Source organism: Microcaecilia unicolor, chromosome 6, assembly GCF_901765095.1.
Source record: "Microcaecilia unicolor chromosome 6, aMicUni1.1, whole genome shotgun sequence".
Lineage (NCBI taxonomy): Eukaryota > Metazoa > Chordata > Amphibia > Gymnophiona > Siphonopidae > Microcaecilia > Microcaecilia unicolor.
In genome coordinates, this window is record NC_044036.1 from 1,033,491 (window position 1) to 1,060,671 (window position 27,181).

Genomic DNA, 27,181 nt, shown 5'->3' on the forward strand with positions numbered 1-27,181 from the left:
TTCTTGAGATGACTTATACTGTGCCAGAACTGAAAACTCTTATCTCTTCTATCTGGTCAATAATAAAAGGAGCTCATTGTGAACACTATCCATCCTAAAAGGTTGCTTTGTGGCTGTACATGAGGAATTGTGATACTAAATAAATAAGTGTATGTTTGTGTCCCTAGTCATGCATCCAAAAGTTATATAATCCTTTCAAGATAGCCAGTTAATCAGTTAACTTATTAGTGGAACATAACCACAGAGGCATGGTATGGTCGCATTTTATTTCGCTGCACAATAAAGTTCAGAAATCTCTACAATTTTCAATATGGTAATATTAGGGCCCAGCTAAGAAACAGGTTATTTTAATTTAGTCTTCACTGGACCAAACGTGCTTTCATTGTGCCATCATCATCCAGCTGGATAGGCAGTGTCTTAAAAGGTGGAGGATAAATGATTTTTTTTTTTTTTACATTTTGTCTCACATTATCCCAAGCAAACTCGGTTTCAAAGTGGCTTACATTTGAAAATACAGTGAGACAGAATAATAGAATTCAGTTATATCATGGGAGAAAATAGATGGATATATCTGAAACATTTAACAACGTTGAGATTAGCATATATACCCAACTGGGCATTTAAACATTTATTCTTTAATGATGCCACATGTTCAGACATCATAGTCATAAGTATAGGCAGTTGTTCAAAGATTATCACATGTGCACACCAGAACAGGCATCCATCACACTGCAAAAGTAAACAACAACTTCTACAGAGTATCTCCAAATTGTAATTTCCATCTTCAAAAATTCCAGTCAGCAGATGTACAGATGAGCACGACCTAAAGCACTCCAAATTAAGTAGTCAGAAACAACATCGTTTATACCTAAGTGTTCAATCACCCTTAGGATTCACCTTTGAGTTTAAAAAGCATGTGCTTGTAAGGTCTGGATAAACAAATCAAAACAATCAAAATTGAAAGCAAATGCCCATAATATGTAATATCTGGTAGCAATAATGAAACATTGATGGAATATTCACATAGCAAGCAGCCTCAGCCAACAGATTTATTTTCCACTGAACATAATTAAATTTGGGCCCTGTTTTCTAAGCCACACTGTAGGCATGCTAACAAGACAGACAAACCTATTGTATTCCTGTGGGTGTCTCTATCATTAGCAAGCGCTAATTTCTAGCGCATGCTAATGTTATCAATAGAAACCAAACAAAATAAAACAAGGAAAAGAAAATAAGATGATACCTTTTTTATTGGACATAACTTAATACATTTCTTGATTAGCTTTCGAAGGTTGCCCTTCTTCGTCAGATCGGAAATAAGCAAATGTTGGTAGCTGACAGTGTATATAAGTGAAAACATTCAAGCATTACTATGACAGTCTGACACCTCACCTATCCACACCCATCCTGTTAGAATATCAATGATATGCTTTGATGTCCCCATGCATACCTCCGACCCACCCCCATCCTCCCACCCTGTCAGACTGTCATAGTAATGCTTGAATGTTTTCACTTATATACACTGTCAGCTAGCACATTTGCTTATTTCCGATCTGACGAAGAAGGGCAACCTTTGAAAACTAATCAAGAAATGTATTAAGTTATGTCCAATAAAAAAGGTATCATCTTATTTTCTTTTCCATGTTTTATTTTGTTTGATTTCTATTGATAACCTTAAGAGTGGACTAACACGGCTACCACACTCCTCTACTTTAGCACGTGCTAATAAACAAAATTACAGAGCACATTCAAAAGCATGGATTAATGAGACAAAGCCAACATGGATTTAGTGAGCGGAAATCGTGCCTCACCAATCTATTACATTTCTTTGAAGGGGTGAACAAACATGTGGATAAAGGTGAGCAGGGCTCTTCAGCTTGGAGAAAAGAGGGCTGAGGGGAGATATGATAGAGGTCTATAAAATAATGAGTGGAATGGAAAGGATAGACGTGAAGCGTCTGTTTACTCTTTCCAAAAATACTTGGACTAGGGGGCATTCAATGAAGCTACAAAGTAGTACATTTAAAATGAATTGGATGTTTATATACGTTCTGGTTGCCATTAACACACTTGATGGAAGTTCATGTTAAACTTTAGAGGGGGAGCCACAAGAGTAAGGGCTCGTTCTCAGAAATGAAGTTGCTCACCGAGCCAAATTTTGCAGTCAGAATGGATGGGACGAGATTAGGACATGGGGTTGGAGCAATGCCTGAAAGATTGAACAATTCCATGATTACACTCGTTAATTGTTAATTTGTCAATTTCACAAAACTTGAAAATTGGGGGGAGGGGTAAAGGAGTGAGAAAGGGGGGGGGGGAGAAAAATAAAAACATTATTGATGGCAAATATTAACGCACTTGGTTTCACGAATGCTGTACACCCTACTTTATTGTATATTGAGTTGACTGGTTGTGTTTTACAAGTTGATTCTTCAATAACAATGTTGAAACATAAAATGAATTGGAGAAATTATTTCTTCTCTCAATGTATTATTAAACTCTGGAATTAATTGCCAGAGAATGTGGTAAAGGCAGTTAGTTTAGTGGGGTTTAAAAAAGGTTTGGACGGCTTCCTAAAGGAAAAGGCCAAAGACCATTATTAAAATGGACTTGGGAAAATCCACTGCTTATTTCTGGGATAAGTAGCATAAAATGTTTTGTACTTTTTTGGGGATCTTGCTAGGTATTTGTGACCTGGATTGGTCACTGTTGGAAACAGGATGCTGGGGTTGATGGACCTTTGGTCTGTCCCAGTATGGCAATACTTATGTACTTAAACTTTGAATGCCTACAGCGTGGCTTAGTAAACAGGACCCCTAGTATGAACTTGGCTACTAATATTGTGCTGAACTGGACCGTGTTGGCACATTTAGACTGACTGTGGACTTCTGCATTAAGGTAGTTCTGCTCTAATTATTTACATAGTAACTGTTTAAACCACCCCTCATAGTAGATGACGGCAGAAAAAGACCTGCACGGTCCATCTAGTCTGCCCAACAAGATAACTCATATGTGCTACTTTTTGTGTATACCCTACTTTGATTTGTACCTGTGTTCTTCAGGGCACAGACCGTATAAGTCTGCCCAGCACTATCCCCGCCTCCCAACTACCAGTGATCCAGCGGAGCCATTGAAGTTGCGCTTGACCCGAACCAAAGAATCTACTAGCTGAAAAGAAGGGTCAACTGCATACCGCAGGAGCTGCTGGACTTCGGCTTCATACTGAGACTCTTTCTTGCCTGATTCTGGCTTTCCTGGAATTCGAGAGCTTGATCCTTGTCAGTTGAGGTTCTATCCCAACTGGTATAAGAACTCAAAGACTGAGAACATTATATTAGAGTAATCTGTGACTAGCACAGACTGTTGGAATATTATTGCTTGATTAGTTTGCTGTATTTGTTTTAGATTAGGAAGAAAGAAGAGTTTGAGTTGTGAGACTTATCTCTGCATAAGCTGATTTTAGTCTCAATGGGGGGAATGAGGCAGCTTGGGCAGAGAAATCATATTTGTTAATTTTGGTTCAGTCTGTAAAGTGGAAGAATGCCATCTGGGTTTAATTACTCAGAAGTCTAGCTTTTGCTAGACTAGAGGTTAGAAAGGTCAGAGAGAAATGAAACTTTCTTTGTCCCTTTTGAGTGATGGATTGTTAAGGCTAGTTCATATTTACCACATCTGGATGCCATTCAATCTCGAGGGGATCAGCAAGCAAGGCATACTGCAGTTTTAAAAGAGTAGGCTGAATGCTGTTTAAATAATTCTAGATGATTTAGATTTTGTCTTATAAGGAATTCTGATTTCTGCTTATTTTAGAATATGTTTTATTCTGTTTAATTAATAAGTTCTATTTCTATGTAGAATATCTTTTCAATCCAGTGTCTGATTTTTCAAGTGAGCTTTGTCTGCAGTTTAAGAGGTCATCATCTGGTTTGAATTATCCACAGTTCTAGCTAGGTGAAAGAGGTCAGGACAAGTCAACTCTCTTCTCCTTGATGAATAGCTAAATGTAGGACTGGTCTTCTGAAAGTAATAATAAACCATGTCTGTGTGCCATTAAGCAAGACTGGCCCCTTAGCCCCTCAATGAACCCAGTTTAAGCTATGACTGGGAATTTGAGAATATAATAATAAAATGCAGGAGATAGGCGCCACATTGTCTAGTTTGAGAGGCCCCAGGTCATAGGTCAGTTTAGGAAATATCTCAAACCTATGTAACTGATATTTTTAAGTAATGTGTAAGTAATAATTAGTTCAAGACAGGTTAATCAATCTATTCTTTACCATCTGGTGAGAGAGGGGGGCTAGAAGGGTATAAATGGGAACAGAGGCAGCTTACGTTAGAAGAGAAGGAGCTGAGACAAGAGAGACAACAGACAGGAGAAGACAGGAGACACAGAGAGAGAGCTCAGAAGAAGAGACACAGAAGGACAGGACACAGAGAGACCTAGTGCTGATGTCCTACTTTGTTTGCTGGCAAATAAAGAAGATTTCTCTCTCATTCTGGTGTGTGGTGTTTGACTCCTGAAGTACCACAGATTCTGCTAACAATAGTGGTAATTCCTGCAACAATTTAATATCTTTCTTTTAAATAGTAGTAATAAACAATCTTAAGTGCATTTTTATAATATAACACTGCAATCTACAAAACAAAAGGAGCAAGTTTCCACATGCCATCTTCCTATTTTGATTTAGCAACAGGAAAAAAAAGATTTGAAATGCTCCCAGGTTTCAACCTGATTAATGTTAAATGTGGGGTATAAGTGCCATAAATAAATAGATAGAAAGTTTGAATGTTGAGCAGCTGATTCTCTTAGCATGATGTTTGTTTTAGTGGTGGTTTACCAGGAGGAAAAAAAAACCTCTGTTCGAATATAACACATGCTAGGCTAGGGTGTCCATATAAGTAGCCCCTCCAAATGACAAACTATTTTTTAATAAACTGCTACTCTGCCTATGAAAAGTTATTCCGTTATTATACTTCCTCTGTGTACATCCGTATGATGCACAAACCGGCATGTTGAAAAATATACGTGAGATTAAATAAAAATTGCACCAGCAACAAAGAACAACAAACACTGATGCAGCAGCTCACAGCAGGTTTGTTTTGAGTGTAATAGAGATGACGGCTTAGAGGGGGAGTGGAAACAAAGATCAAGCCAATGGGCTCCAACGTGTTGACGTCACTTCGACTCCTGTCTTATTAAACCCAGTGGCTTGCGTGACGCAACCAGCGAGCCTGTGAGCGGCCGGGCGAGTGTCGCTATTGGTTGGCGCTAGGCTCGCGGACGTTGACCCCTTTCCGGCGCGTGCGGTGTTGTTGACGGTCGGTGAGGGCGCGCGAGGTGGAGAAGCGGGAATAGTTTTCTTTTGTAGCGAGTGAGGCGATGGCGGTCAGTGGAGACAGGGAGTCGGCAGTTTCCGTCTGCACTAAGTCACTGCTGGTCGTTTCCGGCTTCTACACGGCGGATTTCAGGCGTCATTAGTGGAGAGTCTACAAACGTATGTGTAGGATGACCGGTTGTCTCTCTCTCGCGCGCGCGCGTGTGTGTGTGTGTGTGTGGGGGGGGTGTGCGTGTGTGTGTGTGGGGTGGGGGGGGTGTGCGTGTGTGTGGGGGGTGCGTGTGTGTGGGGAGGGTTGGGGTGTGTGTGTGGGGAGGGTTGGGGGTTGTGTGGGGGGGTGGGGGGTGCGTGTGGGGGGGGTGCGCGTGTGTGTGTGTGTGTGGGGGGTGCGTGTATGTGTGGGGGGGGTGTGTGTGTGGGGGGGGTGTGTGTGTGGGGGGTGTGTGTGTGTGTGTGGGGTGTGTGTGCGTGTGTGGTGGGGTGTGTGTGTGTGGGGGTGTGTGTGTGGGGGGTGTGTGTGTGTGTGTGGGGTGTGTGTGCGTGTGTGTGGGGGTGTGTGTGTGGGGGGGGGGTGTGTGTGGGGGTGTGGGGGGGTGTGCGTGTGTGTGTGGGGGGTGCGTGTGGGGGTGTGCGTGTGTGTGGGGGTGGGGTTAAAGAATGACACGGGACAACGTTAGTCCTCATCACCTGTGGTTGCCTTTAAAAACTTATCTTTCTTTAAACAAGAGTTCTCCATAATATTTGAGCCTTTCCCTCCTCTGTTACTTTTCTTCTATATAAATAATTCTCACCTCAAACATAGTAGATGACGGCAGAAAAAGACCTGCATGGTCCATCCAGTCTGCCCAAGACAAACTCATATGTGTATACCTTACCTTGAATTTGTACCTGTCCTTTTCAGGGCACAGACCATATAAGTCTGCCCAGCAGTATTACCCGCCTCCCAACCACCAGTCCCGCCTCCCATCACCAGCTCTGGCACAGACCCCATATATGTCTGCCCTCCGCTATCCTCGCCTCCCAACCACCAACCCCTCTTCCCCCCACCCAATTTTGGCTAAGCTCCTGAGGATCCCTTCCTTCCGAACAGGATTCCTTTATGTTTATCCCACGCATGTTTGAATTCCGTTACCGTTTTCCTCTCCACCACCTCCTGCGGGAGGGCATTCCAAGCATCCACCACCCTCTCTGTGAAAAAATACTTCCTGACATCTTTTTTGAGTCTGCCCCCCTTCAATCTCATGTCATGTCCTCTCGTTCTACCGCCTTCCCATCTCCGGAAAAGATTTGTTTGTGGATTAATACCTTTCAAATATTTGAACGTCTGTATCATATCACCCCTGTTCCTCCTTTCCTCCAGGGTGTACATGTTCAGGTCAGCAAGCCTCTCTTTATACATTTATACTCTCTTTAAACATTCTGAAGCTCACTCTGTGGCAGGGAAACACTGAAGCCCTGCATTCAGGCTGTCACCACTCACCTCTCACTGTCACTCATGCACCACTCACTCTCACTGATAGAGTCTATCACGAAACACAGGTCAGCACTCTGAGTCCCAGTCTTTAGAACAACACAGAGGGGGACATTGATAAAGATAAGTAATCATCTTAGTCTCTCAGTCATGATTGATGGATATAAGTGACTAAGTTGAAAAGATAAGTGTATTAAAGAAGGAAAAAAGAAAAAATATATTTATACAAATCAAAAATATAAAATATGATATTTGAGAAAATGGACTAAAATATCAATGGACCGATGAAGAATTGGGTGTACCATCCACTTCCTATATAAGAGCATTGTCTCCTAAGGAAGCTTACCTCTGAGGGTCTTACTAATTTGAGATATTAGATTTGTACACTACAGGAATTATAGTGATAGTGACCACTTTGGTATGCTGTAGTAGTAAAACTCATTTTACTTTATATTATTTTGGACATTTATGTTTATACTTGTACATTTTACTGTTATGCTGTTAAATTGTAAGTTTGATGTTAAACTGTATCTACTGAAAACTGCCTTTGGTGAATCTCTTCATAAAAGCAGTTAATAAATCCAAATAACTAAACTGTGAAAAATCAATATTTCCATTATGGCCCAAGGATCAGTCCAGACAGATGGGTTGTGACCATCCACCAGCAGGTGGAGATGCAGAACCCTAATGAGTTGTTCCTCATAAGCTCCTGCACTTAGCAACCAAGCCAGTATTCTCTATCTCCTGCAGGCGGATAGCAGCTCCTGTGCGCTGTGGTGACTTCTGTGTGGCCTCCGGTCTTGAGTTTGGGGTTGAGAATATTCTGTTCCTCAGGTGTAAACCTAGTGGTCTAGCTCCCTGCCTGCTTCCCCATTGCCACTTTCTACCTCTTTATCTCAGTCTTCCCTTCTCTTTTTCTCTTGCTTCTATCTTTAAAAAAAAAAAAACCCCAACCACTTTGGTTCTTTTTGAGAGTGCTTGTGCTATGGGAAGATTGTGGGACTTCAATGCGTATTAAGTCTTGTGCGTGCTTCAAGGAAAAGCTGTCAGCTACCGGTTCCTGTATGCATTGCTTTGCTACTGTGGACTTGCCGCTTTTGCCTACTTTATATGGGGACCATTTGGCCAGGAAGCAAGATTGTTTAGTGATTAAGCGTAGTTCTTTCAGCTTCATTAACAGGTTCGTGCAACCTGTTTCTCCAATTCCAGTAAGATGGTGGCGATTCCATCTTTGTCCAGTACTGTAAAATACATTGTTTCCTAACCAGACAAGCTTTAGTTACTAAGCACCTAGCTCCTTTCCCCTTAAAACTCGCCAGAGAAGCCTGTCCTTGCAAATACCTAATGGCTGAAATTGTGTGGTTTGTTGAAGGAGCCTTTCCAAAAACCCCGTTATTGCTCGCCAAAATTGTTTAATTTGGTGACAATCCCAGATAGCGTGAAAAAACGTATTTCTCTTTTTATATTTCCCACACAATAGACTATCCACTCCCCTTATTTTATATAATTGAGATAGAGCAGTATGTCTCAAAGTAATATCCTGTATTGACATTCTCTCAGAAATGCGGCTGCTAGCTATTTTAAACAGAAGTGTTTTCTGCCAAAGCAGGATATTGACAGCTGGACCTGGCAAATAAAAAGGTGTTGTAACAAAGAAAAAAAAATTATATATTTAATCTTTTTGAAGTTTTACTTGAAGAAAAGTGGGTCCCTTCCTGAATGAAACCTTTTGTGTTTTGAACATAGGTGGTGCTGAGGTATCCATGGCAATGCAGTTCAGCAGTGATGGTGCAGACGCAATCCAGCGGCCCCTGATTGCCACACCAGTGGGCAACAGTCTGACTGTTCCTGAGGAGCTTGATGAGATTTATGAAATTGAGAGAACAACTACATTCGTTGCACAGCATCAGTGTAGCAAGGTGTGTAATTGTAGCAAAGAGTCCTCAAAGCTAATGATCTGGACTCTAAAAGCTGACAAAGTCTTGGTGTTTGGCGTTGACCTTTGAGATCAGAGCTCACTGCACCTGGCACTGATCCATCTTCTGGCCAAGTTCCTGGTACTGACCTGTGAAGCAGCTAAAGACACATTGTGGGTCTAAATGTGGCCAGTAGCAGTTAAGTGGCTGTCGTAGTGACTGTAGAGTGGTTGTTAGTCTAGTCTAGATAATGAAATACTCTTTTAGACTATTTTATTATCTGTCCTGCCATGTTTTGAGCTAATTGTAATGGTTTAATAGTTGAATCATGCAAACTGTGTACAGCGTTCTTCGTAATCAAGATATGGAAACCAAGGACTGACTTAAAATTCAGTGGATCCAAGAAAGCACACAATCTGTGAACAAAGTAAAGTTTGTAAAACAAAACATACCTTGAATAACTTTTGCCAATTGTGACCTGAAAAAGTCTTAAAGCCAGGGTAATTCCTAAATACTGAATGGAGGAGTGGCCTAGTGGTTAGGGTGGTGGACTTTGGTCCTGGGGAACTGAGGAACTGAATTCAATTCCCATTTCAGGCACAGGCAGCTCCTTAGGTATTATTAGGAAAGGAATGGAAAACAAAAATAAGGATGTTATAATGCCTTTGTATCACTCCATGGTGCGACCGCACCTCGAATATTGTGTTCAATTATGGTCGCCGCATCTCAAAAAAGATATAGTGGAATTAGAAAAGGTGCAGAGAAGGGCAATGAAAATGATAGAGGGGATGGGATGAGTTCCATATGAGGAAAAGCTAAAGCGGCTAGGGCTCTTCAGTTTTGAGAAAAGGTGACTGAGGGGAGATATGATAGAGGTCTATAAAATAATGAGTGGAGTTGAATGGGTAGATGTGAAGCATCTGCTTACGCTTTCCAAAAATACTAGGACTAGGAGGCATGCGATGAAGCTACAATGTAGTAAATTTAAAACGAATCTGAGAAATTTTCTTCACTCAATGTGTAATTAAACTGTGGAATTTGTTGCCAGAGAATGTGGTAAAGGCAATTAGCTTAGAGTTTTAAAAAGGTTTGGGTGGCTTCCTAAAGGAAAAGTCCATAGACCATTATTAAATGGAGTTGGGGAAAATCCACTATTTCTGGGGTAAGCAGTATAAAGTGTTTTGTACTTTTTTGGGGATCTTGCCAGGTATTTGTGACCTGTATTGGCCACTGGATGCTGGGCTTCATGGACCTTTGGTCTGTCCCAGTATGGCAATACTTATGTACTTATGTAATTATATTTTGATATCTGCTTATATTTTACAAATATTTTAGGTGTTTCAGGGCATTATGTAGTTGGTGGCACAGCCATTCATTGGTTTTTCACTTTTTACCTAGTTCTGTTTACTCCTCACAGATAACAATCATTTTGTTGCCCTCTAGCATTTTGTTTGTGTGACATGACAGGCAGATGTCTCCTGTATAAGAATCTTATTTTTTGTAAGTTGGGAGTATTTTATTTTGCAAATGGCAATATCTTTATGGCAAATCTATTCAATTCAGAGCCGGTGGTGGGAGGCGGGGATAGTGCTGGCCAGACTTATACGGTCTGTGCTAGCCGGTGGTTGGGAGGCGGGGTTAGTGCTGGGCAGACTTATATGGTCTGTGCCAGAGCTGGTGGTTGGGAGGCGGGGATAGTGCCGGGCAGACTTATACGGTCTGTGCCCTAAAGAGCACAGGTACAAATCAAAGTAGGGTATACACAAAAAGTAGCACACGTGAGTTGTCTTGTTGGGCAGACTGGATGGACCTTGCAGGTCTTTTTTCTGCCGTCATCTACTATGTTACTATGTTAGTGCTTATCTTATGTTGGCCCTTCAGCCTCCTCAATTGTTACCATTCATTTTTGCTATAATGTATCTATTCAGGTTAGTAACGAGACACTGTGTCCAGGAGAATCCGCCTAAGCGGAGAACTCAAACACCCCATGAGAAAACATAAAAGTGTAAAAAGAAAAGGTGGGAGGTTGACCATGGATACCAAAGACTGGAAAGATAAATCCTAAAGTGAAAACTTTTATTGATTAACGTTTTCACTTCAGGATTTACCTTTCCAGTCTTTGGTATGTGTGGTTTGTGTAACGTTTTTTTTTTTTTTTAATGTTCATTTGTTTTATGGATTATGTACAATTTGTATTTTTTTTTATAAGTTCATACTGTACATGATTTCTTCATGTGACCTTAGTATGTTGTAATATAGATACTCAACTCCTCAGGCAGGTGCTGTGAGCTGAAACACGGGTCCACGTCGAGTTGTCTTGCATATCTATTGATATCATTATTAAAAATTACTCCTTGTCTGGATTGGAAGTCTTTTTGTGCATCCCTGCTTTTTCCCGTTCGGACTCTTCACATAGGATTGCTTTTTCTTTTTTAGTGTGTTTCTCTGTTTATATGGTACCGCCTCCCAATGAATGTGGTGGAGATGACGATAGTGCCTGAAAATGAGAAAGCATGGGGCAACTGTAGTGGATCTGTCGGAGAAGGAAGGCAGTGCAGCATTGAGCAATTGGTGTATTAGCTTTATTTGCCATTATTGTCTATTTGTTTAACCTGTTAGAAGCCATCCATATTACAAGACCTGTAACAAAGGCTTCCTTCTTCTGAACCTAAATGCAATCTGCTTCTCTTTTGTTTTCCATATTGGTCTAGTGGACCATCTGCCTTGTGTTTTTACTCCACTTACTTTGTCTTGTAGGTGGCACTCCAGTTCCCTGATGAGCTGCTGGTGGATTCAGTCACTGTTGCAACAAAACTGGAAAAAGCTTCTGGTACCAAAGTGTACATTCTTGGCGACACCTCCTATGGCAGGTGGGGCTTTTATCTCAAACACTGTAGGGCAGTGTCCAAGCAGGAGAGAGTTTTCTAAGGATCACATTGCTGTGTTAGAGAACTGGAGGGTGCACTAGAGGACAGGGTCTCTGAAGGTATAAACACTTCTAATTCAGTGAATGTCTCATTTGTCCTGCCCTACTGTCCCTCCCTAGACTATTCAATTCGGATCCATTACTTACTTTTGGGCTTAAGATATTCACACATTTGTTTTAGTAAAACTTGATATACTGCTAGAGTTATACAGTACAAATAAATAATTAAAAATAACTCCATTAATTCACATAAGAAAGATAAGTACATAGGTGTTGCCATACTGGGAAAGACCAAAGGTCCATCAAGCCCAGCATCCTGTTTCCAGCAGTGGCCAATCCAGATGTTACTCGCACAGGACAAAACATACCATAATATAAAATTATATTTAATGTGAAATTGTATTTTGCACAGCCGGTAGTATATCTTTTTACCATCATCTAAATAATCAACAAATGCTTGTCTGAAATAGTAAGTTTTTTTCAACTACCTTAAATTTTAACAACATTTCCTTTTGCTCTTATCTCCTTAGAAAGGTTATTCCACAATGTAGGTGCCAACCAATAGAAAGCCTTAGAGTGGGTCAATTCCCTCTTGCCTCTTGACAGACTTGGCACAACGAACCTATGATCCTGTAAAGATCTTAATACTCCAAGTTGTATAAAGAATTACTTGAGAATGTAAATAAATTGGTTGATGAGTATAGTATACTCAATATGTCGGTGTCAGCAGTTTAAAACATATCCTAAACTGAACTGATTTAATCTAATATGGACATTTTATTTATTAGGATTTATTTACCACCTTTTTGAAGGAATTCACTCAAGGCGGTGTACAGTAAGAATAAATCAAACATGAGCAATAGACAATTACAGCAGTAAAACTCAAATAACAATACAAAGTATGGTATAATATACTACTTGCAATGTCATTACAATACGTAATAGAATACTTTAATTGACAGTGTAGGGTATAATCAAAGGTGGAACATATAGATAGGTAACAGAGTAAGAGAAGTTAGAAAATAACATTTTCTATTCTGCTTAACGGACCAAACAGCTCAAGGCTTATTACAAGTATAAATGGAAATGGACAAATCCCATTTGATTACAGAACATTAAAATACAACCAAGGCATGCTGATATTTACATATGAGATTGCCCAAATAAATACATTTTTAACAGCTCTGCTAAATACATTATACAAGGTAATTTCCTGAATTTCACTCGGTAATTAATTCCATATGTCAAGACCTCTACCTACCAAAGATCTCAATCTGGTGGTAGATTTCCCACAGTTGAGGACCGAAGGGATTTTTAACCTAACCTCTTTGAGATGTGCCTAGTTGAATAGAGACAAATCAAGTTTTGGAGGTACTCTGGAGCTAGTCAATACAGTATCTTAAAGACATATATTTAATAGCATGAATTCATTTCTTGTCTTTACCGACAACCAGTGTAACCTAATCAACAACGGGGAGGTATGATGAGTAGCTGTGCCCCCCCCCCCCCCCCCCCCCCCGGAAAATCAATTTAGCTGCTTCATTTTGAGCAATTTGTATTTGTCTAAGTTCTGAATCTGATAATCCATTTTATTTCAAACCATTTTTATTATCAGAATAACGAGGTACATATAATAAAGTCAGAATCAAATGACAATTTTACATATGGTTTACAACAAAAATAACCCCCCCCCCCCCCCCCCCCCGAACTGTACAATCAGAATAAACAAAAAGGATCAAGACCGTCTCCTATACAAGCAATAACAATCAAAGTGGGGAACATGGAGAGCCTGGTTTCTTGTGCCTCCCATGCCCAAAAAAAGGAAAGGCAGCTACCCACCACTTGGAAGCATCCAGGAGAGACCTGCAGAGAACTATCCCTCCCCTGAATCTAAAACATCTAACCCAAAGTATAGCCAGGTAAGCCAACCTATGTAAATGGTGTTGTTAATGATGACAGAATAAAGAATATACAACAAACGGTACAATGATAGAATCAAAACTTCCGTAAGTGAAAAATAAAACCCCCTAATAGCCCTAATACTAAACTGTGGGGTGTGGGCTACAAGAACCTCTCTTCAAAAAGAGAAGAAAATACAGTGTTGAAATACCTGTAAAAAGTTTTAAAATGTATTGAGAATCAGACTTCTAGCTCTAGGAGATAGGGACTGAATATAAACATGTCAAACTGCAAGAGACAACTTCCTCCGTTTAGGAGAACGCTTTGCTTGCCTCTGTTCCAACAGCATCAAGGCATGCAATCGATTTCTTCAGGCCCAAAAATATGGAGAACTATCCGTGATCCACAGTGCCAAAATAACTCTTTTGCCCAAAACACTCGCCTTCCAAAGAAAGAAAGAAAAGTATGAGAGCAATTGGGAATCCATAAAGCTTCATATTTGTCCAAAAGGAACCCACCTGGTGAAAATGGAAGAAACTGCCTCAAAAGCCTTTTTAACGCCAAGTGGCCCTCCAAAAGAATTTCACACACAAGCAACCCCAAAAGGCATGAAAAAAAGAATTCTCCTGATTACATTTCCTACAGATAGGGGTATTCAGCCCCCCTCCCCCAGCTTTGAATACCTGCTCTTGGGTAAAATAGGCCCTATGCAACGTATGGAACTGACATTCCCTAAGTTCAGCACTAACTGAAATCTCTGGTATATACTTAATTAATTTATCAAAGTCTAAAGAACTGGGAGGCAATCCTAAGTCGTGACTCCACTTGTTGGGAGGGTCCCCTCGACTCCTGGTGGGAACGAGTAACTTTATGAAGGGAAGAAACCGAGAGGCCACCATCTTGAAACTTATCAAAACAGCTCCTGCAAATGAGTACCCAAAGTTAACACCAGCCCTTCAGAGTCTAACGATTGAGTATAATGTTGCAACTATTGATACGCTAGAAAAATCTCATGGTTCAACCACTCCACGGGCTTGTAGAAATGGCCAAGAAAGCATCTCTTCCACCGTGTGGTAATCCTAACAGGACAATATTGCAATAATCTATTTGGCTCATAATCGTTGCTTGCCGTACTGTTCTTAAATGAGAGAGATCTAGAAACGGTTTAATTTGTTGTAAGAGTTTTAAATTTAATGAACACTTTCCTGATGATTTCACTAACATATTTTTCCATGCTCAGAGTCGAGAATATCTCCAATATTGGTTTGATGTGAGACTGTTGCAGTATCTAGTCTGATTTTAAGTTATGGCACTTCTACATCTTTAATAATAAGTGCTCAGATATAACGTTTCACTTGCAAACTAGCATTGTTTAGATGACATATATTTCTCACTGTACTTGTCACATTAATAGTGCAGCAAATGGAGTCAAAATTTAAGTGTTACAGAGCTTTTTTTGTAATTGCATACTGATCTTTAGAAAAGAGGCATGCACCATATAGGCAAGGAAATATTTCATCATGTATGATGAAAAAACTTGCTGCTGAGTGATCCAGTGTCCATACATTGAAAATGTGTAAAAATTCACATACTTCTTTATCAATAGAGTGGAGGAGTAGTCTAATGGTTAGTGCAGCAGGCTTTGATCCTGGCTACCTGGGTCCTTGTGACCTTGGGGCATCACTTAACCCTTCATTGCCCCAGGTACAAAGATTGTGAGCTCTCTAGGGACAGAGAAAGTATCTGCATAACAGGAAGACCCTTGCAAAATGTTCTCTGTAAGGTTACTTTCTGTAGCACCACAGATGTGCAGTCGTTTGTTTTTTTTAAAATGTGGATTAGATCCAGTGTGCTTACAGCCAACGCAGTCACATGACTGCTGTATGCGGTGGGTGGGATAAAGTCCAGGAACCAGTTCAAGGACAATAACAGCATGAAGCCAACATAGTCACGTGACTTCTCAATCAGGTGGGTGGGAGAAAGTCCAGGAACCAAGGTGAATAAAGAGCACTTTATGATCTTCCGCTGCTGCAGTCATGTTCTGCCTGCCTTTCTGTGCATGGGCAGGCTGTGCACCCTTCACTCAAGTTCCCCCTTATTGCTTCAGCAAGGCTAGTTGCAGCTCTCAACAAATTCTACCTACAGCAAACAGAGCATTAATTAGTTCCCAAAGTTGAAATGCAAACCCATCTCTGATTGACCATTGGGCTTTTCTTCTGATTATATTACAGCCCCAGCCAGGAGTGGAGGAGTTGCCTAATGGTTAGTGCAGTGACCCGAGAACCAGGGAAACTGAGTGCAATTCCCACTGCAGCTCCTTATGACTCTAGGCAAGTCGCTTTAATCCTCCAGTGTCCCAAGTACAAAATAAATACCTGTATATAATATGTAAATCACTTTGATTGTAACCACAGAAAGGTGGTATATCAGATTCCATCCCTTTCCCCTTTTGCCACTCAGTAAAGCTACCATTCCTTATCATCCTGCTAGACCAGTCCAGACTGATGGGTTAAGTTCCTCTATCAGCAGATGGAGGCTGACACTTGTTCTGATAACAGGGCCACCAAAGGGGGGGGGGGGGAAGGTACAGAATTCCCTGGGTCTGGCCTCTGGGGGGGGGGGGGGGGCTGTCGCAGCGCCGGCAAGCTTCTTCCTTCCTGCTTCTTCCGGGTGTGTCCTGCTTGCTGCCCAGGTCCCAGATGATCGCATTAATGCAATATTGTGTTAATGCAATCATCCGGGTCCCAGCACGAGCAGGAGAGGACAGACCAAGGAAGTTGGATGAAAACAGGAGATGAGATGACATCAAAAGGTTGAAGCCAATTAGGTTTAGTCTCTGTTTTGCCTTCCCCGCTCAGCTGTCATCCCACTACAAAGCAAACAAACCAATGAGCTGCTGTATCCATGTTATTGGTTCTTTATTGCTTGGTAGCATTTTTATTTGATCCCACTTATATTTTCAAACATGCAGGCTTGTGCAGCGGGAGGGGCGAGGGACGTGACGTTCCGGTTCTGCCCCAGTCCCAGTTGTGTCTGTCTGCGGCCCTGTCCGATAATGTCATCACTATAACAGTGGTGCAGCTAGGAATATTCCCAGTATTTCTGTTGCCTCCAACTGAGAAACAGGTCTTTTTCCGTAGTGTGCAGTCCACAGCCTGCAGCCCTTGAGGTTGAACTTTGGTCTAGGCATTGCTCCCAGGGACTGGTCCATGGACTTTCTTATGGTCAAGCATGGAGGTGTCTTTCCCTCCAGGGCCCCACATTGGCAGTGACCCTAAGGTGATGGTGGTAGCCCTGGGTTGCCCCTGTCAACTGTAGTATGCTGATCTTGTGTGGCTACAGGTGGGGTCCTCTTTTTTTATTTACTTCCAGGGGGACCTGGAGTCCTGCAGCAGGGGTTGGTCCTCATGGAGGATAAGTACATAAGTAGTGCCATACTGGGAAAGACCAAAGGTCCATCTAGCCCAGCATCCTGTCACCGACAGTGGCCAATCCAGGTCAAGGGCACCTGGCACGCTCCCCAAACGTAACAACATTCCAGACAAGTTATACCTAAAAATGCGGAATTTTTCCAAGTCCATTTAATAGCGGTCTATGGACTTGTCCTTTAGGAATCTATCTAACCCCTTTTTAAACTCCGTCAAGCTAACCGCCCGTACCACGTTCTCCGGCAACGAATTCCAGAGTCTAATTACACGTTGGGTGAAGAAAAATTTTCTCCGATTCGTTTTAAATTTACCACACTGTAGCTTCAACTCATGCCCTCTAGTCCTAGTATTTTTGGATAGCGTGAACAGTCGCTTCCATATCATCAAGCTGATCAATCCATAGACTGGTGGGTTGTGTCCATCTACCAGCAGGTGGAGATAGAGAGCAAACTTTTGCCTCCCTATATGTGGTCATGTGCTGCCGGAAACTCCTCAGTATGTTCTCTATCTCAGCAGGTGGTGGTCACACACAGCAGCAGCTCTGGCTAGGCCTCCAAGCCTAATCCTTAGGTTTTGTTGAGGCCTGGGGTTGAGGGCTCTTTTGAGCAAGTGCAAACCTGGTGGTGCCAGGTCCCTCCTTTTCTCCCCCCTCCCGCTGGCTCCGTTTAAAAAAAAAAAAAAAAAAAAATTTTTAAACGTCTTTAAAGGCGTTTAATTCGACGTTTCTTTAAACGTTCATTGCAGCTACTCACTGGGACACCAGTTCGTTACAGCTCGGAGCGGCAAGCAGGTAATTTTACCTTTTTTTTAGCGGGCAGGGGGTTCCCCGATTCTTCTCCTTGTGGCTATGGCGTCGGAGGGCGAGGGCGCAAAGGGTCGCTCCCCGGATCACTGGAGCGCTTCTAGAGGGGATGCGGGGGTTTTACAACCTGATTCGCCCTTGATGGGTGATAGTTTAGTGACCGATGAATGTCCCGGTCGTTCCTCCGGCGTGGCGGTTTTTTCCCGCCATAAACGCCCATCCCCCGCTCCTCGCCTCCGCCATCTTGGCCGGCCACGCGGCTCGGACGGCTTCTTCGGGGCCGCCCTTGAGGTTGGAGACATTAATGCCATGAACGCCCTTAATTTGGGCGACGGCACAAAAGCGGCTAAAGTTAAGCGCCGTTCTTCCCGCGCGGCTCCTTCACGGAGTTTCGCGCCGGACGCCATTTTGGATGCGCAGCATGTCTCTCCCCCGCTATTGCGAGCGCCGGTTGAGAGTGCGTCTAGGGCTGTTGCCCAGGCTGCGGAAGTGCACAGTCTGGGGGGTTTCTCCCCCGAGTTTGTTTTGCTGCTGCATCAGGCTTTCCTCATGCAAAACGCTGCCCCTGCTCCCTCTTCTGATAAAGAGGTTGAGGTTCCCAGAGGTAAACGCCCTCGGGTTGATTTCCAGGCCTTGGAGGACTTTTGTCTCCTCCGATGTAGATGAGGGCAGCGTGTCTGAGGTCTCCCAACGATCCTTTGCGGATTCCTTGGAGGAGATAGATCCCCGCTCGGCTGGAGCGGATGACCCCTCTGCAGCGCGGCTTTTTAGCCCAGAGGATTTGCCCAACCTGTTGTTACAGGCCATGGACACTTTGAAGATTTCCTCTCCGGAGGACGTCTCTCCCTCAGCCCCTGTTGGCTCTGCCATTATGCTGGGGACGAAGCGCCCGCCTAGAACCTTCCACGTGCATGATGCCATGCACACCTTAATTGCGGCTCAATGGGATGTCCCGGAAACGAGCCTTAAAGTGGCTAGGGCTATGTCCCGCCTCTATCCTTTGGCTGTGAGTGAACGTGAGGCCTATCTGTGGCCTACCGTGGATTCTTTAATCACTGCGGTGACTAAGAAAACGGCGTTGCCGGTGGAAGGTGGCACGGCCCTAAAGGACGCCCAAGACAGAAGATTGGAGGCGGCCTTAAGGTCGTCCTTTGAGGCAGCTGCTTTAAGTTTGCAGGCCTCAGTTTGCGGCTCCTATGTGGCCAGGGCGTGCCGGACTATGGTGCAGCGGGCTTCCCCCTCGGATCTTTCCTTGAGGGCTGATTGGCCGGCCCTGGAATCGGGCTTAGCCTATTTGGCAGACTTGCTGTATGATGTCTGGAGAGCCTCAGCTAAAGGCATGGCTCAGACAGTCTCTGCGCGGCGGTGGCTTTGGCTGAAACATTGGTCTGCTGACCACGCCTCTAAATCCCGCCTGGCTAGATTGCCTTTTAAAGGCAAGCTGCTCTTTGGGGTCGAGCTGGACAAAATCGTGACCGATCTCGGCACGTCTAAGGGCAAGAAATTACCAGAGGTCAGGGCTCGGGTTAGTACTCGTCCCGATACCTCCAGAGGACGGTTGCAGGAAGCCCATCGGTACCGCCCGGGCAAGTCGGGTTCCTCTGCCCCCTCTTCCTTTAAGAGGAATTTCTCCCCCAAGCAGCATTCCTTTCGCAGAGACCGCCGTCCCGGAGGTGCTCCCTCCGGTCCTCCCCCAGGGTCTCGTACCCAATGACGGGGCCTTGGTCCACGCCCCAGTGCAGATTGGAGGACGGCTGTCCTCGTTTCTGGGTGAGTGGACCACTATAACTTCAGACGCGTGGGTGCTGGAAGTCATCAGAGACGGCTACAAGCTAGAGTTCTGCCAACCCTTAAGAGACGGGTTTGTACTCTCTCCCTGCAAGTCTCCGGTCAAGCTGTGGTAGTGCAGCAGACCTTGGACAACCTGATCTGCCTGGGTGCGGTCGTTCCGGTGCCAAAAAATCAGATTGGCAAGGGACATTACTCCATTTACTTTGTGGTTCCAAAGAAAGGAGGTTCTGTCCGGCCTATCCTCGACCTCAAAGGGGTCAATCGGACCTGGAAAGTGAGGCACTTTCGCATGGAGACTCTCCGCTCTGTTATAGCGGCAGTGAAGGCAGGAGAGTTCTTGGCTTCCTTGGTCATCAAGGAAGCGTACCTGCATATTCCCATCTGGCCTCCTCTCCAACGCTTTCTGCGTTTTACAGTCCTGAGACGACACTTCCAGTTCAGAGCCCTCCCTTTCGGGTTGGCTACTGCTCCGCGGACCTTTTCCAAAGTAATGGGGGTCATAGCGGCCTTCCTGCTAAAGGAAGGAGTACAAGTCCATCCTTATCTGGACGACTGGTTGATCCGAGCCCCCTCTTATGCAGAGTGCGGCAAAGCTATGGACCGGGTAATTGCTCTTTTGAGCTCCCTGGGATGGATCATCAACTGGAAGAAGAGCCAGCTGCGCCCGACTCAGTCCCTGGTGTATCTGGGAGTTCGATTCGACACCCAAGTGGGCAGAGTGTTCCTGCCAGACAATCGGATTGTCAAGCTTCAGGCTCAGGTGGACTAGTTCCTAGTAGCCTCTCCTATTCGGGCTTGGGACTACGTGCAGCTGTTGGGCTCTATGACGGCCACGATGGAAGTAGTGCCCTGGGCCAGGGCTCATATGAGACCACTACAGCTATCTCTGCTGCTGCGCTGGACTCCGATGTCGGAGGATTATGCTGTGCGCCTTCCCGTGGACCCAGCAGTGCGCAAGGCGCTGAGCTGGTGGACGCAGACAGACAAGTTGTCTGCAGGATTGCCTCTGGTGACCCCGGAGTGGATTGTCGTCACGCCAGACGCCTCTTTGATGGGCTGGGGAGCCCACTGCTTGGGAAGGACAGCGCAGGGGCTCTAGTCTCCTGCAGAGGCAAGTGGTCTATCAACCTCCTGGAACTCAGAGCCATTCGGTTGGTGTTATTGGAGTTCATCCCGGTACTGGTGTTGAAGCCTGTACGGGTCCTGTCGGACAATGCCACGGCTGTGGCCTATATCAACCGCCAGGGAGGTACCAAGAGCGCCCCTCTAGCCAAGGAGGCTATGAGTCTTTGCCAGTGGGCGGAAGCGAACCTGGAGCAGCTTTCAGCGGCCCACATTGCCGGAGTCATGAATGTCAAGGCGGACTTTCTCAGTCGCCATACCTTGGAGCCCGGAGAGTGGCAACTATCTGCTCAGGCGTTCTTGGACATCACGAAGCGCTGGGGCCAGCCGAGCCTAGATCTGATGGCGTCATCGGCCAATGGCCAAGTGCCGCGCTTTTTCAGCAGAGGACGGGACCCTCGATCCCTGGGAGTAGATGCTCTTCTCCAACAGTGGCCGACACAAGAGCTCCTCTATGTGTTCCCGCCCTGGCCCATGTTGGGCAGGGTGCTAGACCGGGTGGCAAAGCATCCCGGCAGGGTAATCCTGGTGGGTCCGGATTGGCCCAGACGTCTCTGGTATGCGGACTTGTTCAGGCTCTCAGTCGACGATCCTCTGCGGCTGTCAGTGGAGCAGGGCCTGTTACATCAGGGTCCCGTGGTGATGGAGGATCCCTCTCCCTTTGGTCTTACGGCCTGGCTATTGAGCGGCAGCGTCTGAGGAAGAAGGGCTTCTCAGACAAGGTCATCGCCACTATGCTGAGAGCGAGGAAGCGCTCTACTTCTACTGCTTACGCCAGGGTTTGGCGTATCTTTGCAGCATGGTGTGAAGCAGGCTCACTTTCTCCCTTCACTGCTCCAATTTCTTCAGTGTTGGCGTTCCTGCAAGAAGGTCTGGAGAAAGGCCTGTCGCTCAGTTCCCTTAAAGTCCAGGTAGCGGCTCTGGCTTGCTTCAGGGGCCGCCTGAAGGGTGTTTCCCTGGCTTCGCAGCCAGATGTGGTGCGCTTTCTCAAGGGAGTTAATCACCGGCGCCCTCCTCTGCACTCAGTGGTGCCTGCGTGGAATCTCAACCTGGTGCTAAGAGCATTGCAGAAGCCGCCTTTGGAACCCTTGTCGAGGGCATCTCTGAAAGACCTGACGTTGAAAGCAGTCTTTTTGGTGGCTATCACTTCAGCCAGAAGAGTTTCCGAGCTCCAGGCGCTCTCATGTCGAGAGCCTTTTCTGCAGTTCACTGAGGCAGGAGTGACTATTCGCACAGTGCCTTCCTTCCTGCCCAAGATTGGTTCTCGCTTCCATGTGAATCAGCAGCTCTGTCTCCCTTCCTTTCGTAGGGAGGACTACCCAGAGGAGTACTCTGCTCTTAAATATCTGGATGTGAGACGAGTCATCACCAGATACTTGGAAGTGACCAATGATTTCCGGAAATCGGATCATCTGTTGTCCTGTTTGCAGGTCCTCGTAAGGGTCTGCAGGCTGCTAAGCCTACAGTGGCAAGATGGGTCAAGGAAGCCATTGCAGCGGCTTATGTGGCCGTGGGGAAGGTGCCGCCTATCCAGCTGAAGGCTCACTCCACGAGAGCTCAGGCGGCCTCGATGGCAGAGGCCGGATCCGTCTCCTTGGAAGAGATATGCAAGGCGGCAACTTGGGCTTCGGCTCATACATTCTCCAAGCATTACCGTTTGACTGTGGCTGCACGGGCGGAGGCCCGGTTTGGAGCTTCAGTGTTGAGGTCAGGGATTTCTATGTCCCGCCCTGGGTGAGTACTGCTTCGGTACATCCCACCAGTCTATGGATTGATCAGCTTGATGATATGGAAGGTAAAATTATGTATAATCGTACCTGATAATTTTCTTTCCATTAATCATAGCTGATCAATCCATAGCCCCTCCCAGATATCTGTACTGTTTATATTCTGGTTGAATTTTAGGTTCAAGTTTAGCCTTCAGTTACTTCAGGAGGACTTCGTGTTCAAGTTCTTCTTTCACTTGGATTCTTCAAGAGTTGAGACGAGTTTGTGTTACAGTGAGCTGCTGCATTCCTCTCCCCTCCGTTTTACGGGGCTGGATTGAGACATAAATTCTGCCGGCACTCCCTCCCGCTTCGTGCGGCTGTAGGGCAGCTTTGTACCCCTCCCGCTTCGGCGGTGTTAGGGTCAGTCAGCTCCTCCCGCGGTTGCGGTTGCAGGATAAGCCAGATCCCCCCGCATCGGCGGGTGTGGTGTCCTTCCCCCGCTCCGCGGGGATGAGCTGGACGGATTCCCCTCCCCCACTTGTGTGGGGATGAGCTGGGTTAATTCCCCTCCCCCGTTTCGGCGGTGGTGAGCTGGGCAGAGTGTCCCTTCGTGGGTGTAATTCTCTAAGTGCTGAGTCCTGCGGATGGAGCTTTGATATCGACATACTGAGGAGTTTCCGGCAGCACATGACCACATATACATAAGTACATAAGTACATAAGTAGTGCCATACTGGGAAAGACCAAAGGTCCATCTAGCCCAGCATCCTGTCACCGACAGTGGCCAATCCAGGTCAAGGGCACCTGGCACGCTCCCCAAACGTAAAAACATTCCAGACAAGTTGTACCTAAAAATGAGGAATTTTTCCAGTCCATTTAATAGCGGTCTATGGACTTGTCCTTTAGGAATCTATCTAACCCCTTTTTAAACTCCGTCAAGCTAACCGCCCGTACCACGTTCTCCGGCAATGAATTCCAGAGTCTAATTACACGTTGGGTGAAGAAAAATTTTCTCCGATTCGTTTTAAATTTACCACACTGTAGCTTCAACTCATGCCCTCTAGTCCTAGTATTTTTGGATAGCGTGAACAGTCGCTTCACATCCACCCGATCCATTCCACTCATTATTTTATACACTTCTATCATATCTCCCCTCAGCCGTCTCTTCTCCAAGCTGAAAAGCCCTAGCCTTCTCAGCCTCTCTTCATAGGAAAGTCGTCCCATCCCCACTATCATTTTCGTCGCCCTTCGCTGTACCTTTTCCAATTCTACTATATCTTTTTTGAGATACGGAGACCAGTACTGAACACAATACTCCAGGTGCGGTCGCACCATGGAGCGATACAACGGCATTATAACATCCGCACACCTGGACTCCATACCCTTCCTAATAACACCCAACATTCTATTCGCTTTCCTAGCCGCAGCAGCACACTGAGCAGAAGGTTTCAGCGTATCATCGACGACGACACCCAGATCCCTTTCTTGATCCGTAACTCCTAACGCGGAACCTTGCAAGACGTAGCTATAATTCGGGTTCCTCTTACCCACATGCATCACTTTGCACTTGTCAACATTGAACTTCATCTGCCACTTGCACGCCCATTCTCCCAGTCTCGCAAGGTCCTCCTGTAATCGTTCACATTCCTCCTGCGACTTGACGTCCCTGAATAATTTTGTGTCATCGGCGAATTTAATTACCTCACTAGTTATTCCCATCTCTAGGTCATTTATAAATACATTAAAAAGCAACGGACCCAGCACAGACCCCTGGCTTACAACTTGGCCCGTGAGAGGTGGTGCCTGATGTGCAATGGCTGTCATCTTGCTGTGGGCTGGTTTGTCTTCCGCATCTCTGGAATATGTTTGCATCTGGTGAGCCTTTGATGTTTGGTGTACAGAGCAAAAGATCTCTATGAGCCAGGCGGATCTGCCATTGATCCTGGTCTCTCTGCAATGGGGTTTTGACCAAGGCCTAGCCTTTAACTCTTTAAAGGTTCAGGTGGCAGCTCTCTCTTGTTTCCAAGGTAGGATTGATGGTCTGTCTAGGCTGAGTTGATGTGGGCGGTTAAGCAAATTCAGCCTCTGTTGGCTATTTATATTATTTTGTGGGCTACACTAAGACAAAGCAGTCTCAAAACCTACTGTTGTCCAGTAGGATTAAGGAGGTTGTGGGAGCAGCTTACCTTTAGAAAGGGGTTCCAGTGGGTCTCACTGTAAGCTATTAATTGGACAGAAGCTCAAGTAGTCAACCCAATCTGTAGAGTGGTCACGTGGTCCTTTGCTGTATTCTTTTGTACAAGATTAATGATCAGGCTAGAGGAGATGGCTGCTGTTGGCAGAGCTGCATTGCAGGGTGCCCCATCTTCCTCCTATCCAGTGGAATAAAGCTTTGGTACGTGGTCTAGTAGGACAAAGAAAAAATTCTTTACTTGAATTTCCTTTCCTTGAGTCCCACTAGACCAGTCCAGGACCTACCCAGAAAGACAAGAGTCCTGGGCTGCCCTTTCCTGTTCATTGTACTTAGTTTTCTTTTAATGTTCTGGTGTCTACAGAAGGTTCTTGAGCTGATAATGGGTTTCATGTTTATATAGGTTTTTAGTTAATTGTGAGCTTTGGAATTAGTATATTGAAAATATTCCTGGCTCACCATTTGTTATATTGATATCGTCAGAATCATCAAATCCTCTGTCTCTATCTGTAGTAGCAAAACAAGCACTATATGTGTTCCTATATAAGATAGATGGGATTATAATGCATAATTAATGCACTATCCAGCATTAATAACCTGACTTAAAAAATGCAGGCTTATTATGTGCTGCAACCTTGCATATAGATGAAGACTGCTGACGGGTTCTGATGTGCTTGAATAACAAGGTTGTTATCAGCATCGACATCGTGGCCAGGACAGCCAAGGACTCTTGGAATTACCCTTGCAGCTGGAGAGACATTGTGGCTGACAAATTTCACATTGTTTATGAAACTCTGGCTTCTTCTCAAGGTGACCCCATCAGTGTGAAACCAGTGAGACAAATGTTGGGGTCCCTGAAGCCATAATAATTGGGTTAAGTGTATGTGTGCATCACACCAAGGCCAGGATGTACGTCATTAGCACAGCTGCAGCCTGTGATTTCTGTGTAAAAAGAGGCTGTTATCTGAGGCAAAGGGGCTGCTGTGTTAACATTTCATCCAAGGAGAAGACTGTGCTGAATCTGATTGAACATCTGAGGAGCACACTGTCACTGTCAGGTTGTATGTGTGCCTTGTACTTTTGTATAAGTGCTGTGGGGTCAGGGTGACTCTTTTACTTATGAGTTTAGCTTAGGTATTTAGTTGCATTTAGTCTGAGCTGTTACTATGATAAGACTTCCTGTGTCTCTTTATTCTTGCCTTCTTTGCATGTTATCTTTGCTATTATTGTAAATAAATATGTGCTCTGTTTTTATACTGCTTGTTTGTGGAGTTCTTTCTATTATTTAGGGCACAGTGAGCTTGGATCCAAGGATAAGAGGGAACACATTTGCATCTCACACTTCACTCACTAAGGCTGGTATTACCAGAGGCCTATTCCTGTTAGAATTTATGCTAAGTATCAGGAACCCCAATAACACCCCAAAAAGGATTGTATTTGTATGTTCTCATATATCTCCTAATACAAGGACATTACCTATCAGTCTGGACTGGTCTAGCAGGACTCAAGGAAAAGAAATTATCTGATAAGGGTAAACTTCTCTTTTCAGATTAGACATTATTGTCATGTTGGGGAGGGGGTGGGTTAGAGGAGGGAGGTCTTCTAAAAGGAGAGCATCACCCTGGTGCAGCTGGAAATAATCCTGTAGCCAGGACTAGCACACCAGGGGATGCAATATCCTCTCGCACCGAGGATGTGTCTCCAGGAGCTACTGCCTAGGAGGGAAAGGTTAGGACGACTGTTGTAGTTGATGATTTGATTATTAGGCATGTAGATTGCTGTGTGATTGGTGGATGTGAGGATCGCCTGGTCACTTGCCTGCCTGGTGCGAAGGTGGCGGACATCACACGTCGCCTAGATCGGATTTTAGATAGTGCTGGGAAGAGCCGGCTGTCTTGGTACATGTGGGTACCAATGATATAGGAAAATGTGGGAGAGAGGTTGTGGAAGCCAAATTTAGGCTCTTACGTAGAAAGCTCAAATCCAGAACCTCTAAGGTAGCATCTTCTGAAGTGCTACCCGTTCCACGTGCAGGGCCCAAGAGACAGGCAGCGCTCCGGAGTCTCAATGCATGGATGAGACGGTGCAGGGAGGAGGGTTTTAGCTTTGTAAGGAATTGGGGAACATTCTGAGGAAGGGGGAACCTATTCCGGAAGGATGTGCTCCACCCTAACCAGGGTGGTGGGACCACGCTGCTGGCATCGGCATTTAAAAAGGAGATAGAGCAGCTTTTAAACTAGAACCTGGGGGAATGCTGACAGTTGTTCAAGAGCGGATGATTTGGAACAAGGTATCTTTCAAAGATGTCGCCAAAACAGGGAAGATAGGGTACCCCAATAGTGAGGTTGCAAAAGAGACCATAGGTCAGGTGACCTTAAATAAAAATCAGATGAAAGATTGCAAATTAACACTGTCAACTACTGAGCAAGATGTAAATAGGAACAACAAACATAGTTTGAAATGTCTATATGTGAATGCCAGAAGCCTAAGAAATAAGATGGCAGAGTTAGAATATATTGCACTAAATGGAAAATTAGATATAATAGGCATCTCTGAGACCTGGTGGAAGGAGGATAACCAGTGGGACACTC

The 27,181-nt window shown here is 44.8% G+C and overlaps 1 protein-coding gene across 1 annotated transcript in view; it reads left to right on the forward strand.

The window, feature by feature from the left end:
• Positions 1-5,256: 5,256 nt before the first annotated feature.
• Positions 5,257-27,181, forward strand: part of DPH2 (diphthamide biosynthesis 2) — a 32,566-nt gene continuing 10,641 nt past the window's right edge. The window contains exons 1-3 of the mRNA XM_030206583.1: positions 5,257-5,495; positions 8,554-8,726; positions 11,481-11,593. Of these exons, the coding sequence (XP_030062443.1) occupies positions 8,571-8,726; positions 11,481-11,593 (269 nt within the window). The 5' untranslated portion in view covers positions 5,257-5,495; positions 8,554-8,570. The remainder of the gene's footprint in view (positions 5,496-8,553; positions 8,727-11,480; positions 11,594-27,181) is intronic.